The sequence below is a fragment of the Ammospiza caudacuta genome, chromosome 13 (assembly GCF_027887145.1).
Source record: "Ammospiza caudacuta isolate bAmmCau1 chromosome 13, bAmmCau1.pri, whole genome shotgun sequence".
Taxonomy (NCBI): domain Eukaryota; kingdom Metazoa; phylum Chordata; class Aves; order Passeriformes; family Passerellidae; genus Ammospiza; species Ammospiza caudacuta.
Genome location: NC_080605.1, coordinates 4,852,259 through 4,870,470, shown reverse-complemented (window position 1 = coordinate 4,870,470; position 18,212 = coordinate 4,852,259). Strand labels below are relative to the sequence as shown.

The 18,212-nt window shown below is 39.8% G+C and overlaps 1 protein-coding gene across 1 annotated transcript in view; it reads right to left on the bottom strand.

The window, feature by feature from the left end:
• CDH8 (cadherin 8) overlaps positions 1-18,212 on the bottom strand; it is a 148,067-nt gene that overhangs the window by 69,059 nt on the left and 60,796 nt on the right. The window contains exon 6 of the mRNA XM_058813798.1: positions 2,955-3,122. Coding sequence (XP_058669781.1) covers positions 2,955-3,122 — 168 coding nt within the window. The remainder of the gene's footprint in view (positions 1-2,954; positions 3,123-18,212) is intronic.

The window sequence follows — 18,212 nt, the reverse complement described above, 5'->3', positions numbered from 1 at the left end:
ACTCTGCTGTCCACACTTTGTGGTTTGAATCTCCAGGCACAGCTGATTGCATTATTAAGTTGAAATTTTGCTCGCAGATTTATTAAAACAGTTTACAAAATATTAAGAAAAATTTAAAAGTTATGATGCAGCTTACTCTTTTACACAAATTCCTCTCCAGAATTATGAATTGTATCGTAGGACTGAGCTGACCAGAATATCCACACTGGGCATCTTTGAAAGCCCTGGGTTTCCACAGCAGTGCACAGTTCCTCTCATTACAATTCTGTGGTAAACTGCCAGGTTAAAAACTTCAGTGACTTATAAAACGCCTCTAAAATTATTTCAGAGAGATTACAGAAGTAGTGAAAGTTCATCTTTTTCATTTCTAAAACCCAGGAGGCTAACTCTCTGAAATCAAACCATAAATATACATTTCTGTCCTGCCTGGAAACAATAACCTGATAGAACACCCTGTTTCCCGAGCTCATTACCATTTATTGTGCAAGCAGCATGTATTACATCTTATGAATTTCTATTTCATTCTGGCTGGGCTTATTGTAAGTTTGATCCTTTCTTATTTTCCTTTCCAGGCAAATGCAAACTGTGCTTCAACAGTGTAGAAAAAAATAACAAAGTCAGATTTGCTCAGCTCTTGTCCAAGGGCAGAGTCGTGGCTAATCTGTGGTGCTGGGCACCTTTTAAAAGGTAGAATTTGTAATAACACCCAGATCCAATGTTACTATGGCTCATCATTAAAGCAATAAATACATAATACCCAGCAATAATTACACAATACATAATAATATTATATGTTATTTATATAATAAATATATATGGATATATATTTATTATATGTTTCAATGTTTATTATATATTTATTATATGTTTCAATATTTAGATTTATAGTCCTAAAATACTTATGTTCTTTAAAATAAAAACCTTGCTCTAATCAAATTCTGTCTCTATAAAATTATTATTAATTATATATTACTTTAAAATATATACATACACATATATATAGACATATATCATACATATATATACACATATATAAAATACATATATATTACACATATAAACATATATACATATATATAATACATATATAAAAATAAAATAACCCAGTATATATATAATATATAAAACAACCAGTAAAATATAAATAAAATAACCATATAAAATAATATATATATAGACATATATAATACATATATATACATATATACATATGTAAAAAATACATACATATACATATATATAAAATACATATATATACACATATATATAATACATATATATATATACACATATACACGCACACACACATTTATATATATATTTATATATATATAAAATAAAATAACCCAGTGATAAGCAGGTTTTTTTCCCTTAAGAATTTGCATAATGGTCAGTGGTTATTCCTAGGGGGAAGCTCAAATCCTGCAGGGGCTGTAACAGCTTCAGAGGCAGCACCATCCTCGATGCTGCAGGAAAGCTCATCCAGGAGCAAATGTATTCCAGGGATAGGGATGCAGCGTGCCCAAAAGCCCTGGGAAAGGGCAGTTTCACCCCCACATGCTGTGGCCCTGGGCTGCCCCAGTTTGGACCAGCTGTGCTGCTGATTTTGGGTCAGATTTTTGCCCTGTTGGCTTCCTGAGGCTGTGCAATGTAAAGCCAGGTAAGCTGGCAAAGGCAGGTCTGTGCTCCCTGAGTGGAGCCACAGGACCCTGCAGGTACAAAAGAGACATCCCTCTGCAGGCTGGTGATAGAGCTCAGCTGTGGGCACGGCATTGTTAGGGAAATTCTTGGAAAACACTAACGCAGGGAAAGGCAGTACAACAGGACACAAAGTCAAAAATTTATGCATTTCCTGCTTTATGAGAGAAAACCTTTTATTGTGCAGAGTGCTTATCTGTTAAAAACCACGAAGATGAGGTAATAAAATATATATTTTGAAAATAAGCTTTTGCCTCTGCTTATTTGTATTAGATTTCTCTCTCTCTCTCTATGTACATTTTCTACAGGCTACAGAAGCAGATTTATCAAATGCTGAACAGTAGGATAAACTCATTTTACTCTGTGTCCTCAGAATAGGGCAAAAGTGGATTTGAAGTCATCCATAGATGGAAAAAAATTACCTTTACACTGGTTCCTGAGCACCTTGTTAGAAAAACATGCTTCTAGGAAAACAAAAATGATGCAAAATCTGGATGCAGCCTCAAAAAACTTTTAACTTTAATTTTCCAGAACAAGCTGGATAAAATGCTAAGTTTCTAATAGTGTATTAGGTTGCACCAGCTCCAAATAAAATCAATCCAGTCATTATGCTTTTCTTCCTCTTTTTTTTTTTTTCTATTTTGTCTTCATCTTGGAAACAGACTACAAAGCTTGCAGAGAATCTCAGCAGGATGCCAAATCATTTTAACCTAACTCAGCAAGATACCCATTGGAACCACAGTAGAAAATATGGATTTTGAATTAAAGATCAACAATTATCTAGATTCAGACTTATCTTCTTTGTTTTCTTCAGTATTGCCTAATTAGTCAAGGCTTTTATTCCTTTTATCTGTTATATGTGTCTTTTACTGGTGGTGTCACTTGTCTGCATGAGATGGAAGCAGCAAAGCACACAGAAGCAACTGCACTGAGAGGAAATAAATATGTTTTCAGCAGTGTCCAAATAAATATGTTTTCAGCAGTGTCCAGGCCCTTTTGGGTGGGTGTAAGAGGGGTAACAAGGAAGGCAGAGATCTGAACACTGTTGTGGACATTACTCTCTTTTTTCTAAGCTCTTAATCAGGTAGAGGATGATTAACCTTTCTCACAGCTGTGATGTAGTCACAGCTACATCTTTTAAATGACATTAAAAATCCTGGCAATATGAAGATTTAAAAATACTTGAATTTAAGAAAAAAAAAGAAAAACACCATAGTTTTTTAAATAGGAGCACACACACATACAATGGCACTTACTCTGTGCAAACTTAGGAGGATTGTCATTCACATCACTGAGGGTAATGGTCACTGTTGTAGTTCCAGAGAGTCCACCCATATGTCCTCCCATGTCCTTTGCTTGGATGACCACAAAATATTCTTCTTTGGCTTCTCTGTCCATGTTGGGAAGAGCTGTTTTAATTATAGCTACAATAATGGGGGGGAGGAAACAATCAGGTACAGACACAAATTCAGTTTGCAGCTGTTTTTATGGATATATGCAAATATTGGTATACAAAAAATGTCAAAGGTCCAGTTAGGTTGCCTCTTAATACAAAAGATGAAAAAGAATTTGAGATTTTGAAAAAACTGTATTAGAGGTCACCTACCTTGATTTAATTAGAAATGCACTGAAGCTGTGGTTCAAAACCCAAGAATTAATCATAGCTGTGATACATATTTCTATTTCATTTTATTCCTGACAAACTTATTGGTTTCTGCCCTGTCTCCCACAGAAATCCATCTTTACCCCACAGAATTCCCAAACAGAAGACATCAACATAGAAATCTGACTCTGTGAACACTCTTAACCACATTTGCTCAGATTGTTTAAAATAATTAAAACCCAAACCCATTATTTAATCTGCTCCTGTGTAGATTGCAGAACACAGTTCTTCTCTTAAGTCTTAAACTGAGTGCCTAAAATTGACCAGGAGAAAGCCAAACTCCACTCACTGCTCAAGGGGGGGTCACCTGTGGAACAATGATCTCACCAAGCTGCCATCACCTACTTTATGTGGTTAAGATGCTTTTAAACCTACAGAAGTTCAATGATCTGCTGTATACCGAAATATAAAATGTGAGTGGGCTGAAGGAAATATCAACGATGGAGAGTTTGGTTAATTCTGGAGCCAGATCCACTGTAAACTCCTAGAGATTTCATGGACATGTAGTAGAAGGAATAACAACTTTTTCTTTCCACCTATAATGTGCTAATATATTCACAACATGTATTGAAAGTGTAATACTAAATGTTTAAAGGTAAATTTAAATAGTGCTCATTGCAGTTTAGTCAAGTCCACCATGATCATAGCATAACAGACTAAAGAAGCCCCACTAAACCTAGGGAGTACAATTCAAAATGTGCCATTGAAAAATGGCTTTTTTGTTAAATCAATTTTTTTAAAAATTCCATTTAAAAATAATGTTTTCTTGCAGACACTGACAGTAACTCAACAAATCTTTGTTTTAGTTTTGTTTTCTTTTTTGGGATTGGAATAGCTGTGGAGGCTTCATCCACCTCTTACTCTTTTGTCTGGCACAGGTTCTGCTAACCAAGCCTTTTAGAAATGACACTGGCTGAAATGCTGAGATTACCTGTTCATATAGAATAAAGAAACAGTCTTTTTGCATTAATAGAGATGCCTTTTTGTAAATTCTAACATTTACAAATTATAAAGAACATGCTAACATTTATGAAATATCCATTTATCTTTAACAATGTAATACTAAGAACCTGATCAGACCTTCTTTTCATGGCTGGGGACCACACTAAGAGCAAGGGGGTGTAAGGCATTTATAAAAAAGCAATTCACTTCCTCCATAAACCACCAAATATAACATGAGAGCAGGCTTGGAACCTACACTCTTGTAATTTTTTTCCGTGCAATATTTTTGGTTGTTGCCTCACATATTTTAGAGTTCTGCAGGAAAATGGAACCTCTGCAGCAGCCAAGGCAGAGAAATCTCTTATTCCCAAGGAATTTAGAGCCACAGGGGGCTGGGGGTGGAAGGGACCTCTGGAGATCAGCAGGTCCAGCCCCTCTGCCAAGGAAGGGTCACCTGCAGCAGGTGACACAGCAACACGAGCAGAGGCACAGGGAAACTCTCAATTAGTGAGTTTTTATTCCAGCACAGGCAATAAAAAGCCCACAGTAAGAAGGGTTTGGAGCCTCAAGGCCAATGGCCCAGCAGGTGAAAGTGCCTCAGGAGGGAGCCCACATTATTCTGCCACACACTGAAGAAAATGCTTGCGTTAAAATTTCTGAGTGAAAGCAGGGGAGCAACAAACCCCATTTATCAGATTTGATAGGTGCAAAATACAGTCAGTGAAAGAGTAGGGTCATTTCCTCCATGGCAGGCTGGATAAGGGAAGTAAATGATGCTTAATTCTAAAAGCATCTGACAGTTGTGGCTGGTTTGGACTGACTGGGTTACTACTGATGAATAATAATGATGCATTCTGCAAATAAGTCTATTGTTATAAGTGAAATGACTCATAAAATGCATTCTAATGCAAAGCCAGGCTATCAGAATTTGGTCCACATTCATTTTTTTCACTAATATAGCAGATGCAAATATCAATGAACCATTATTTCAATAGGGCTTGCATTAAGCATACTGTACTTTATCTCCATTATTTTTTTAGGCAGAGTTTCTATGTTTGTTTGGGTTTTGTAACCTAATTTACATAGTTCACTCTAGTCTACAGATGAGTTGTATGAGTTGCCACATTTTGTATTCTGCAGTTTCCACTGAGAAAAGTCAATTATTTTGCTAAATTGATGTTTTTTTCCCAGACAGGTATTTTAATTTGTCTCTTGATGTATTGAACAGTTTAGCCCTTGCCTATGGTTTGAAATACATCAGGCAGATTGAATACCTCTAGAAGTGCCAAAATAAAAATTAAAATTTTGACTTTTAAGGCATAAAAAGTTTGTTTGTTTTTTTTCTGTATAAAGGTACTAACACAAGCTGTTGCTTCAACAGTTTTATACATATCCACTGTCACAGACCATAAACCACCTGCTAGAAGCTGAGTCAAAGTCAAGTTTCCATTTCAAACACAATAAAAGGCTAAAAAGTAGTTTACTGTTTAAATGACTATAAAAAGAACTGCAGGTTTTAAAGAACCAAATCCATCCAAATTACACAGGCTGATTGTTACCACTATATCCAGAATCTATAGAACTGAGGTCAGCAGCAGGAATTTATGAACACCAAAAAGCTCCATCCTCATCTATCATGATCAAGACAAATACAGGCTAAGAGAGTTCTGCATGGAGAATCTCAAGGATATTTATTTGTTCTTTTGCTTTATTCTCCAGTCCTCAGGCCAGGCTTGCAGGAAGCACTGAGACCATCTGTTTATTTTTAGAACACAATCCAGGCTCACCAAACACCAACACACACCCAGCACACAGAACATTAACTCGCTGAGCATTCAACCTGCTCTGCTTCAGTTCAACCCAGAAACAAATGGAGAATAAAATCATAATCACTTTCAGCATGCAGTGATGGATGAGGAGGAGATGTGCCAAACAGGAGCAGTTCAAAAGCAGGAGAATTACCATAAACTAATGTAAGGCAGGTAGATGCCTGCTGAAAGATTGTATTCAGAACAGTTATCAATGGCCCACTGTCAAGTGCAGAGATGGATGATGTGGTTCATGGGGTTTGTTCTGCTTCTAGAATCATTCAATATTTCCTGAAAGCCAGAAGGCAGGGAGAACTTATCAAGCCTTTCAGATGACACAAAGTTGGGAGCCATTGCAAGTACAGGAAGAAGAGGATTAGTGTTCAAAACAATTTTCACAATTTGGAGAGTCTAAAATAGCAGGATGCAACTCAATTTGGCGAGCCAAAGGCATTTTGTGTGAGGGAAACAATTAACTTGCCAATTACAATAGAGCAGATGACTCACAAGACAGAAGAGAATGTGGAGTCAAAATGAGCTGAATGTGAGACAACAGCAACTTGCTGATAAAAGTGCTCAAGCATTTCCTGGTGTATTGGTTTGTATGTTCTGTGGAAGAAGTGTGGAATAATCATTCCAGTGCACTCACACAGGTAAGGCTGCAGCTGCAACAGTGGGTCCAGTTTTGAAAAATATTGATTTGTATAGTCAGGGAAGTATAAGGAAAGTTTTTACAGCCAAATATGTAAAATTACTGGGAACTATTCTCCTTGTCCAGTGGGAATAAGAGAAGAAATAATGGACCTAAAATATAACCCCAAAATGGGTTTCAGCTGCACCAAGAAAGGTTGCAGTTGAACATTAGGGGAGAGCCCACAGAGGCTGCCTGTAGAATTTGCAGTGTTCCCATTCCTGTAAGTTTTTGAGAATGTATCAGTCAAACATCTGCCAAGAATGGGAAGGGAAAATCTGGTCCTTTTTGGGGCTAATGGCACTCATTGCATTCTCACATGAGGTTCCTTCCCTCCATAATGTCTAAGTCAAGGCTTTGTCTCCTTGTACCTTTGAAAAATGAATGTATTTTATGATTGACTTTTAGCAAATGTTAAAATGAATATTATATGTGTTGTGTTAGAAAGTAATGCTGTATTAATTCTCTTAAGTACTGTGTTAAATATAGTTTTAGGTTATAAAAACTGTTAAAATAGAAACTATGCTATGTAGGATACTTTTTTTAAAGAAAGGACTTGCAGCGAGACAGCAGCCACAGGACACCTGAATCTTTCAGAGAAAGAGAATTTATTGCTCCCTTATCAGAAGAAACAAACTTTTTGTTAGGATTCAGAGGAAGAAGATGATGATGACCAGACAGAATCCTGTATTTGAATGGAATTTATGCATCATGTATGAGGTGTATGAATATGTCAGGCTGTTGCTTTTAAGGGTTAATCCTCTGTTAATGTGTGATCTTTTTCGGGCTTGTGTTGCCCAGAAAAGGTACCCGGACGTCCCTAACACTTTGTCTCTATTGTCTCATATTGTCCTAATTCAAATTGTCCAAATTATTATTACTCTAATTGTATTACTATTTTTATAACCATTTTATTACTATTAAACTTTTAAAACTTTAAAAACAAGTGATTGGTGTTTTTCACATAGCCTGAAACAATTCCCACACCTTGCTGCCATGAAAACATTCACAGACATACATGTGGTACAACCACTGAACGTGAACCCCCCAGAATTTCCCTACAGCTCCTCTCCCTCAGGCTGGAAAGATCAGGAAACAGCTTGGAAGGTAAAGAAGTCAAGAAGCAAACTCTTCCTTCCAAGGATGAAACCTCCAAATATTGAAGTGCCTTTTTTTTTTTTTGGCTGAGTTGCTTTTCCTGAACAGCCATCGGCGTCCCACTGCAAATAAAGCAGCTGCAGAAGGGGATTTACTTTTGCAGTGGTCCTGACTGCACAATTTGCACAATCTGCCTCACAACTTGAGTCAGTTAGAATGCACCACTGGGGACGACATTCAAAAACCCATTTGGAAGAATATCCACGGTGTCACTGAGAAAGTCCAGGGGAAAGGAAGCAAAGTGGCAGAGGCTGCAGCTCATGAAAAGAAAGAAGCAAAAAAAGCAACAGAATGAATGGCCTGGCTTTCACTTTTGTCTCCTTTTTTTAAGGATCTCTTTATGATAATGCTATAAAACTATACATAATATTAATTGAGCACATGGAACAAAACCAAGCAGGCACTATGCAAAATTGGAACCTGGCCCTGAAAAGCCTTTCTCAAGCATCCCATTCATCTCCCAGGTTTTGTTGAAGACTTCCTGCTATTTCAGCTTGCATACTTTGATACTTTGGAACTTTCCCTACTTCATTTTGCAAGAGCTAAGTAATTGCTTTGATCTTCCTTCCGCGCTAGAATCTTGGTGGAGATTCTTATTAAATATAACAGTCATTTAGGACCCAAACTCCTGAAAATCAATCTGGCAATTTCTTCAGAGCCATGAGTGGCATTCTTTGTATTCCCATGAAGCACAGCAACTTCAGTGATGCTATAACAGTCCATAAAAAAGTTTTACTTGGAGATCTGTGGAAAACCTGTGCCACAATTTTTAAAGAATTAGTAGATCATAACCACCTTTACTCTAAGTTTAAAAAAATGTTGTTTGATGATGTGATACAGGAATACTGATCCACTATTTTTGATTTTATTTACCCTTATCATAACCTCCTTAATAAGAATTATCATCAAATCTTTTAATTTCTTGTTTCTTTTCTAAGGAAGACAGGAAACATATCTGCAATCACTAGCAAGGCTGCCTAACTTTCTATAATAGTTATTAATTACTGGAGTTGGATGAACTACATTCAGATCTAGATACATTTCAAATCAAAGACATTAGACACAGTAAAAATAATGACTAGAAATAATGACTAAAGAATAAATAGTAGTGACTAAAGAATCAAATGCTACATTACATTGTGTATTTCTGCACCATTTTTATATTTTCAATAGAGAATATAATAGTGTATGTATTTTATTCTAATGCTTATTTTTAGAAAGTGTATAGGGAAGATGGCACTTTTTAGGTAAACAGAGAGCTCAAGGCTGAATATGCTTTTATTAATTTGGGTTTTTTAATCTAAGATTTATTGTCTTTTCTCTTCTAGCTTATAGTACTACAATCTTTGCAGTTTCTGCCCTTGTTTTCATTCTGAAATAAACCCTTCAAGTTTTTTATGGCATGTGAAATTACCTGCTTTTCTCTGTGCATTCTGCTAGCAGTGTATCCTAAACTACACGACTGGATAACACCCATTATAATGCTGCCTTTTTAATTCAGGTGAACTTGCCTCTGGGTTTTAGAGAACGGGTTCAAAGCTTTCAGCTCTACTCACCAGCTGTTCGCTTTTCCCTGGGACCCTCTCACTGGCATGGTGAAAGGATCACTCTCCCACCAGCTGAGAACAAATTCAGTAAATAAACATTTGCCACTGCATTTACCACCTCGTTTCCTTAGCATTTTATTTGTAGCAATCTAATAGCTGTGATTACACCAGACACTTTACAGAAAGTAGCCTTGGATTCTCTTTCAGGTGCTTTCTAGCTCCAGCTGTGTAGTTCAAATTCCTCTCTCTAATTCAGGCCCTTGAAGCACATTATTTAGATGTGTTGCCCGTTTTCCTACTCAGCATGAGGAACGGTCAAGTTCAAAGTACCTCACAAGCTTTCTGAAATGATAGAGCTATTGCTCTGAAATGCAAGAAATATATGCGGGATCAGCTTTTTTTGTTACTGCTATTATTTGATAAACTCAAGGCGCAGAAATCGCTTCTTTCCAAATGCCAATCTGCCTTGATCTTAAGCCACTCAGCTCTACCAGCTGCAGACCAGCAGAACTGTTTTCAAACGTCCCTGCAGTGATTTTACACTTACTTTATTAATCACAAGGACAGCTCTTGGAAGGGCCCAGTCCTAAATCCCTGATCCATAATAGCTGCACTTTGTACTTGTGGCTAACGAGGGAGAGCTGCAGGACTGACTGAGCTCAGCTCTGGCTGTGCCAGCCCAGCCCTCTCCTAATGGGCTGTCACCAAGACAACTCACAGGGCCACCACACACCTCTCTACAAACTCTACAAACACCTTGACACATCTCCTCGGCTTGCACAGACTGTTTAGTACACAAAGACATGAAAAGGCTCCCAGCAGAGTGAGAACAGACTCTGGTTCCTGCACTGCAATGGTAGCGAGCAGTGGTGTGCTCCTGGAACCCCTGGCAGTGCTGGGGTACCACACTGCTGCCCTGGGAATGGTGCTGGAACCCCTGGGAGTGCTGGGGTACCACACTGCTGCCCTGGGAATGGTGCTGGAACCACACTGCTGCCCTGGGAATGCAGCTAGAACCACACTGCTGCCCTGGGAATGCTCCTGGAACCCCTGGCAGTGCTGGGGAACCACACTGCTGCCCTGGGAATGGTGCTGGAATCACACTGCTGCCCTGGGAATGGTGCTGGAACCACACTGCTGCCCTGGGAATGGTGCTGGAACCACACTGCTGCCCTGGGAATGGTGCTGGAACCCCTGGGAGTGCTGGGGTACCACACTGCTGCCCTGGGAATGGTGCTGGAACCACACTGCTGCCCTGGGAATGGTGCTGGAACCACACTGCTGCCCTGGGAATGCAGCTAGAACCACACTGCTGCCCTGGGAATGGTGCTGGAATCACACTGCTGCCCTGGGAATGGTGCTGGAACCACACTGCTGCCCTGGGAATGCAGCTAGAACCACACTGCTGCCCTGGGAATGCTCCTGGAACCCCTGGCAGTGCTGGGGAACCACACTGCTGCCCTGGGAATGGTGCTGGAATCACACTGCTGCCCTGGGAATGGTGCTGGAACCACACTGCTGCCCTGGGAATGTTCCTGGAACCACATTGCTGCCCTGGGAATGGTCCTGGAATCACACTGCCATAGTGCCCCTTGTTGACAGAGTGACAAAACTATCCTTTGTCTCCTAAAAAAAGAAAGCCCAGAAGTTTCTCTCCTCAATTAGGTGGAAAAGGCATCTCATAGGCTTGGAGACTTCACATTAAACTTAAGGATAGCCAATGGGACATGAGCCAAAAAGTCCCACCCGGGCAATTTACTAGAAAAAGGAGAACAAAGAAATCAATGGCTTTTGTGAGTATTTTATCAGGAGCAAGAACCTCTTGCATCTAGATCGGTAAAAAGTTTTGTTATTTTGCCTTTCATTAAAACCTTTTTGTTTCCAACACTACCACAGAAGCCATCCTGCTGATTTTATGCCTCCAAAGGTAGCTGAGATATCTTGGGTGAGAAATAGACCTCCAAGAGCTCATGGGACCTGGCTCGAGGAGGCTCCCATTTCACACTGGTGCCCTGGGAGTGCTGCTCTCTGGGCTTCATGGAGCTGGATGTTTCTGCACACACCTGCCTTCTTCTAGGGGAAGGTGTCCCTGACATGGCAGGGGTGGAACAACATGAGCTTTAAAGTCTCTTCCAGCCCAAACCACTCTGATTCTGTGATATTACAATTCTATGGGAAGGAGTTTCTACACCCCTCTTTGCTAAAGCAGAGCACCCACCCATCCCAGTTCATGCCTCTTTTTATTGTTTCAGTTAGGAGTTTACTTCACTTGAAATCTGCAGTAACTGGCACAGCCATGGCAGCAGCAGCAGTCAATAAAATGAGCTGGAAAGCAGCAGCAGCTCAATCCACACTCTGACTCATGTCTAACAAGTACTTTCTCTACACTAATCCCATGAGGGTTTAGATCTAAAGTATTTAGAAGCTGAACTATTTAGGAAGGCTCTGTTGAACACAAGTGAGTTCTGTTCCTAGCAGCTCATTACTTTCCCCTTACAGCAGCAGATTCCTTTCTGGACCAAAACTGCTTCCCCATTTCTCTCCAGCTTGAAGTGCTTCCTTCCTTGCCATTGTATCATGAAGAATTACAAAAACAGTCCCCATGTCTCTCTTTTATTAACACCTCTCAAATATTTGTGCAGTGATTTCATATCCTTCTTTAATCACCTCTGATCCAGTTTATACAAATTTAGTTCAATCAATCTTTCATTATAAGTAATACTCTCCTGACCTCAGCTACCCTGCTTTGAACTTTCTCAGTATCTCAGCAGGTTCTTGTGGTTTTTTGGGTTTTATTTTTTATGATGGCAGCTCTTATCAGCCCTACACACAATATTCTGAGAACACCCTGTGCTACTGGGAATAAACTGGAATTTACAACCAGAAGAAAGAAGAAGGCTATTAGAAGAAATAGCATGAACCTCATAACCATATCTGTAACTGAGAAGGTGCTGGTTTATTCCTCTTGGTCCCTTACCTGTTTGCATTCTGCTGGATTCTATAAGGTCTAAATGGAGGCAAGACTGAAAATTAAAATAAAAGATTCAAGCCTGGCTGCTGTTGAGTGAAGTTTTCATTCCTCCCAGGCTTATTCATGTATGGTCTGATTTCAGGGATTCAGCACTGTGGACCAGAGAGGGCCACACACTAAATTAAAAACTCTGCTGATAAAGCACGTGCTCTTCCAGCTGAAAGCTAAACCAGGTGTAGGGGGAAACCCCACAATTACCCACTCTCCAAAGGTATCCACATTCTATGGGGAGAGTCTTCATCTTCCTGGGTCTGACTCTTCCACCCATCTCAGTTTTACCTCCTTGAGCCTTGGCTTTGTACCAGTGCCCATATGCAAGATGGCAGTGCTTAAAATATGGTTTTTTTCAGCCAAATTAAGTGTTTGTGCTCCACCAATCCCACGTGCTTTCTAGTGCAGCAGGGCTTTGCTGTAATTTGCCTTCTTTGTGTAACTATATTTCAGGTATGTGTAGGAGTGACATTATTTAAGTTCATGTGAAATGTAAATAAGTCAGACACAGCTGAAAATGTATTTCCTCTGCCATCCCTATATTGTAGAACACAGTGTCACTTCATATTACTTTTCATTATGATAATCTTATTTTAAAGCTGACAGTCATGATTTAATATCCTTGAAAAAGCTTAAAAGTGAGAAGTGCACTCCAGCTACTTTTAGCAGTCTTAAGGAGCCCCCTTTCCCAGCATTTGTATTGTCATAATTCAGATTATGAGAGAATCCATACAGCTGCTGTACCTTTATAAATAAAACACACTAGGCAGGGAGCCTGGCATCACTTACTGAGATGGAACCATAATGATATAAGGAATATATTTCAGCCCACCATGAGTTTTGTTACTAATCTGATGCCATCACATTGCAAGTTTTGGTGCTCACAGAAAAAAAAAATCTAAATCTTTATCTTTGTCATGTATTAATTATATCCAATCTCTATCCAACAAACCAGTGGTCACAATAAGATTCACCTACAAAAAGTGAAAAGCATTCAGAACAAGCCATCATAAAAACATTTACCCTAAGCCACATTCAGAGCACTCAGTGTAAAATAACTTCCAAATTACCTCCTTTCATGTGCCTATAACTCTTACAGAAGAACTTGCAAACTAGAACTGCAGCAATATATGCATTTTTCATCTCAGGTAATGGAAAATTATTGTTTTATGGGTCACTCACCAGCACTTGTTTCTTTGTGCCCAGCATTATAGAATTGTTTCAGTGAGGAGGAGGCTGAGTAATGTGAGTTCTAGCTGAGAGTGATTCAGATATGGGCACATCCAGGAGCCAAAATGCAGGATGGCAAACACCTGCTTCCCTCACATCAGGTGCGACAATCCCTGCTTAGCACAGGCACAGAGCCACACCCTGCTCCTCCACTGTCTCCTTTTGCTCTGGGATATCAGGGGGCATGGTTGGGATAATTCCCCATGGCTCACTCTCCATGTGCCATTAAAACCAAGCAGGAAGGTCAGACAATTCTTACTCTGAGCCAGGAAAATCAGAAATTACAGACAGCACTGCCCTGGTGTTGGGAGCTGCACAGATCTACATTTACTCTTGGTTTCTAAGAAACATGATAAAAGGGCAGTAATCTGGAAAAACTGTAAACAGATCAGCTCTCAATAGCTATTCTTTTGATAACACTTGATACACTCCTATGAATGACAGAAAATATTTACTTTATCAAGTGGATCACTCTCACACAGCCCATTTCTTGCAATGCTGATTCAATTTAGGGGAAGACACAATATCTGTGTTCAGAAACAATTCTGCTTCAAATTAACTGAAAAGGCTTTCAACTTATCAGGGCACTAATGAAGTGTAACCACAGAGAAAATGCAGCTGTACACACATCCACATTCCCTCTCACACCTCTAAAAAAATCCCAAACAACCCTCAAACCCTAAAATATGTACCATCTTTGGAGGATCATCCTCAGGTTTGATTTGTTTGGGGCGATACATATATATATATAAATGCATATATATACACATCTGGGGTGATACATATATATATACCCACTCTGGTTTAATTTGTACACTGTCACAACAGTATCCAAACACCTTCCCACACCAAAACCTGCCCTGAGGGTCCTGAGGACTACAAGATAATGTTTTCCTCAAGATTGTGTGTTTTCCTGGCTTAGCTACTGAGAGTTGTGATGGTTCACATTGCAAACTTTGGACAAATAGAAAGAAGCATCTGCACACTTCATATTTGCTTTGGAAATTTTGGTTCAGAACAGTCTTTTTCACCCTGTAGATGTGGCTGCAGTTTCTACATAACTACCTTGATTAATGATTAAACTTTCATGTAGATTTAGAATTTATATACCCAAAACAACCCAAAGTGTGCTGTTTGGTGAGGGCAGGATGGTGATTCCACCACAGATGAAGGGCAAAGGAAGAGGGAACAGCCTCAGCACAGAAACTCAGCCAGTTGCAGCGAATTAAAGAACATAATTGAGATAATCCACAGATCTAGAAAAATGGTGGATCTCAAACCATTTATTCACTCAGAAGCAGCTCCATGAGATGGAGACACTTAGGGGCTGTGGCCGCAGTTGAATTCTTTGTCAATGAGTCCCCCTTAGACACCAACATGTCATTTTCATGGTAACTGAGCTGCTCTGCAAAGGAATATTTGTAGCTGGAAATGAAGGGAAGAGGGGGGAATTAATGCCAGTGAAACAGGAGGAAAACCCTGATTTTCAAGTTAACCAAAAGCTTTGGAGCTCTCTCTGGCTTTCATGGTAACAGGAATCACTTTCTCAGGTGACGATTACTTACTTCTTTGGATTGAGCATTAGGGATTAATGCAATACAAATAAGAAAACTAAGGAAAATGAAGTATTTTTTCACATTTGGAATATTTCTTTCAGGCCATTTTTCTGTGAAAGAAAATCTTCTGTGTAGGTGGAGAATGCACTTTTCAGCTCCTTTAGGAAAGCTGACGTGTTCCCAAGCTAAGGCGCTAACTTTCCCAAGTAGAAACAGAGAAAAACCTTACAGTCAATTCCCCTCTAATTAAGACATCTCACACAAGTCATTACTGCATGCAATAATTTGTAATATTTAAGAAACCCAACAGTATATTTAGATATTTGAGGGTCAGAGGTAACTGTTCAGAGTTACATTTCCATTTGATTGTGACAAATGAACCACAGGAACTGAGGGCCTTCACTAATAAATGCTTTTTGACACACTTATTTTTGGAACAAGCTGCTCTTTTTCCATTGTACTGTGCTAGAATATTTCTCTGTAAAATTCTATTTTACATGCAGTGTAAAAATAAAAGGGTGAATCACATTCCAGAGATCCCTTTCACATTTAGGATAGCTGTCCTTCAACCAGGAAAACCTGCTTTGGACTAATCCATTAATATTTATTGATGCACACTATTTCCATAAAGTCCCATAAAGTTAGGGCATTTCTAGGAATGGGAAATAATTTTTCCATGCAATTTCATCAAAAATATTATAAGAAATTCCAGCTTTTAAAGATTACAGGAGCACTGTGTTTAATTTTGATGAGAAAACTTAATTCACTTAATCTATCAAAATCATCCTTTAATAATTCCTCTGAGCCTTTATTTTGTAGTTTTGTTGCTCTGCAAAAGGACAAGAATTGGTACTCCTGTTTTACTGCTTTACAGCTGTATAAATTCAGGTGGATATGTTTTAAAAACAGTTTTATTTTTCTTCTCCTTAGGAGATCACAGCTGCTTCACTCACTATGATTAAAAAGGATTTCTAGTAACAGATGACAGAATATTAGAAATATGATCAAATCACCTTAAAACTTGCTTTTTAGACATAACTAAATTAATTTGCTGTTTGGACAACCTATGCACAGAAAACAAGAGGGAATGGATTTATTGGCACTTCTTTCAGATGACTTTCAAGACTACAAAACCACAGAGAAATAAAGTCACTCTAAATGCATGCTAATAAAACTTCACACCAACACTCATGATTGATGCTCTTTCTCTCCCCAAATTGATCCAACAAATCAAGAAAGAAAAAGAATTTTCAATGAAAGCATAAAATATATTCACTGAAATTCCCAAGCTCAACTGCATGCTGTAGACTCATGTTGAACACCACATTATGCTCCTCAAACCCCTCAGGCCCAGCCCTGCATTCCCTGAGCAGTTTTGTCACACAGTTCCGCCTCTGCCTTCAGTGCTCCAGTGACCTCTGTGACATTGCCATCACCATCACCATTAATCCCTGGTTTCCCTGTGCTTTTCCCTGAGATCAGACTGAGGAACACAAGTGAAACCTGAGTTACACCTGGGTGAGGAGATTCACAGAATGACCAGGTTGGAAGAGACCTTCAAGATCATGGAGTCCAACCCAGCCCCAGCACCTCAACCACACCCTGTCACCCAGTGCCACATCCAGGCTTTGTTAAACACACCCAGGGATGGGGACTCCACCACCTCCTGGGCAGCCATTCCAGAACTTTATCACTCTTTCCATGAAAAACTTTTTCCCAATATCTACCCTGTATTTCCCTTGGCGCAGCTTGAGGCTGTGTGCTCTGGTTGTGTCAGTGCTGCTGGAGAAAGAGCCCAGCCCCACCTGAGCACAGGCACCTTTCAGGAGTGGCAGAAAGTGATAAGGGCAGCCCTGAGTCTCCTTTTCTGCAGGCTGAGCACCCCCAGCTCCCTCAGGGGTTCCTCACAGGGTTTGTGTTCCAGCCCCTCTGCAGCCTCATTGCTTCCTCTGGACATGTTCAAACATCCCAAGGTCCTTCCCAAGCTGAGAGGCCAGACTGGACACAGCACTCGAGGTGTGCCCTCACCAGTGCCAAGAACAGAAGCAGAATGACCTCCCTGCTCCTGCTGCCCACACCATTCCTGATCAGGAGGCAGGGGATGGTCGCTTCTGCAAATACAACCAGAGAATTACTCCAGGCTGGAAAAAGCCTCTGCAGCATCGATCCCAAGCATTCCCCAGCAGTGCCAAGTGTGGGAATCCACAAAATCAGAAGGTTTTGGGAAAGCTGCAAAAGGCAGGCCTCAGAGACAAAAGAACTGTGAGCAAAGATAAGCAGTAGCCATGAGATTGGTCAGCAGAAAAATAATTTAAAAATGTAGAAAAACAAGGACAAATAGAACAATGGTCGGTGAATTAATGCTTGTCTAGAATAACTCCCTAAGCTACAGAAAAGTTTATCTAGTGAGATATTAGGAAGCTTGAACCTTAATAATGGAGCTCTGTGTGCTGTGTTTTAAGGCTTACAAGCAGGTATATTTTATATAAGCAAGCATTGTTTAACCAAAGGGATGGGTGCTTACAGTGGTTGGATGGAACTACTGTCAATGTGCTTTTGCTTTGTGTGATTGGGCAAAAAACTTATAAAGTGAGTTGTAACATTAAGTTCTTGGTCTGCTGCCTGGGGTGTGAGCTGCTGGCATCTTCCCATTGTCATAATCATGTAATGAGAGTGATGCTGGAAAATCTCAAGCTGGAAAAGCTCAAGGCACGTCCCACAGCAGCCCTGTCCTGTGTGTGATTTATACACAGACCCCAGCTGGTGATACCAAGCTCACCTTGTCCATGGCCCCAGGTGCCAAACCCACACAGCTTTAAATCCCTCCAGGATGGGCACTCCCCACCCTGCCTGGGCAGCTGTGCCCGCACTGCACAACCCTTCCCATGAAGAAATGT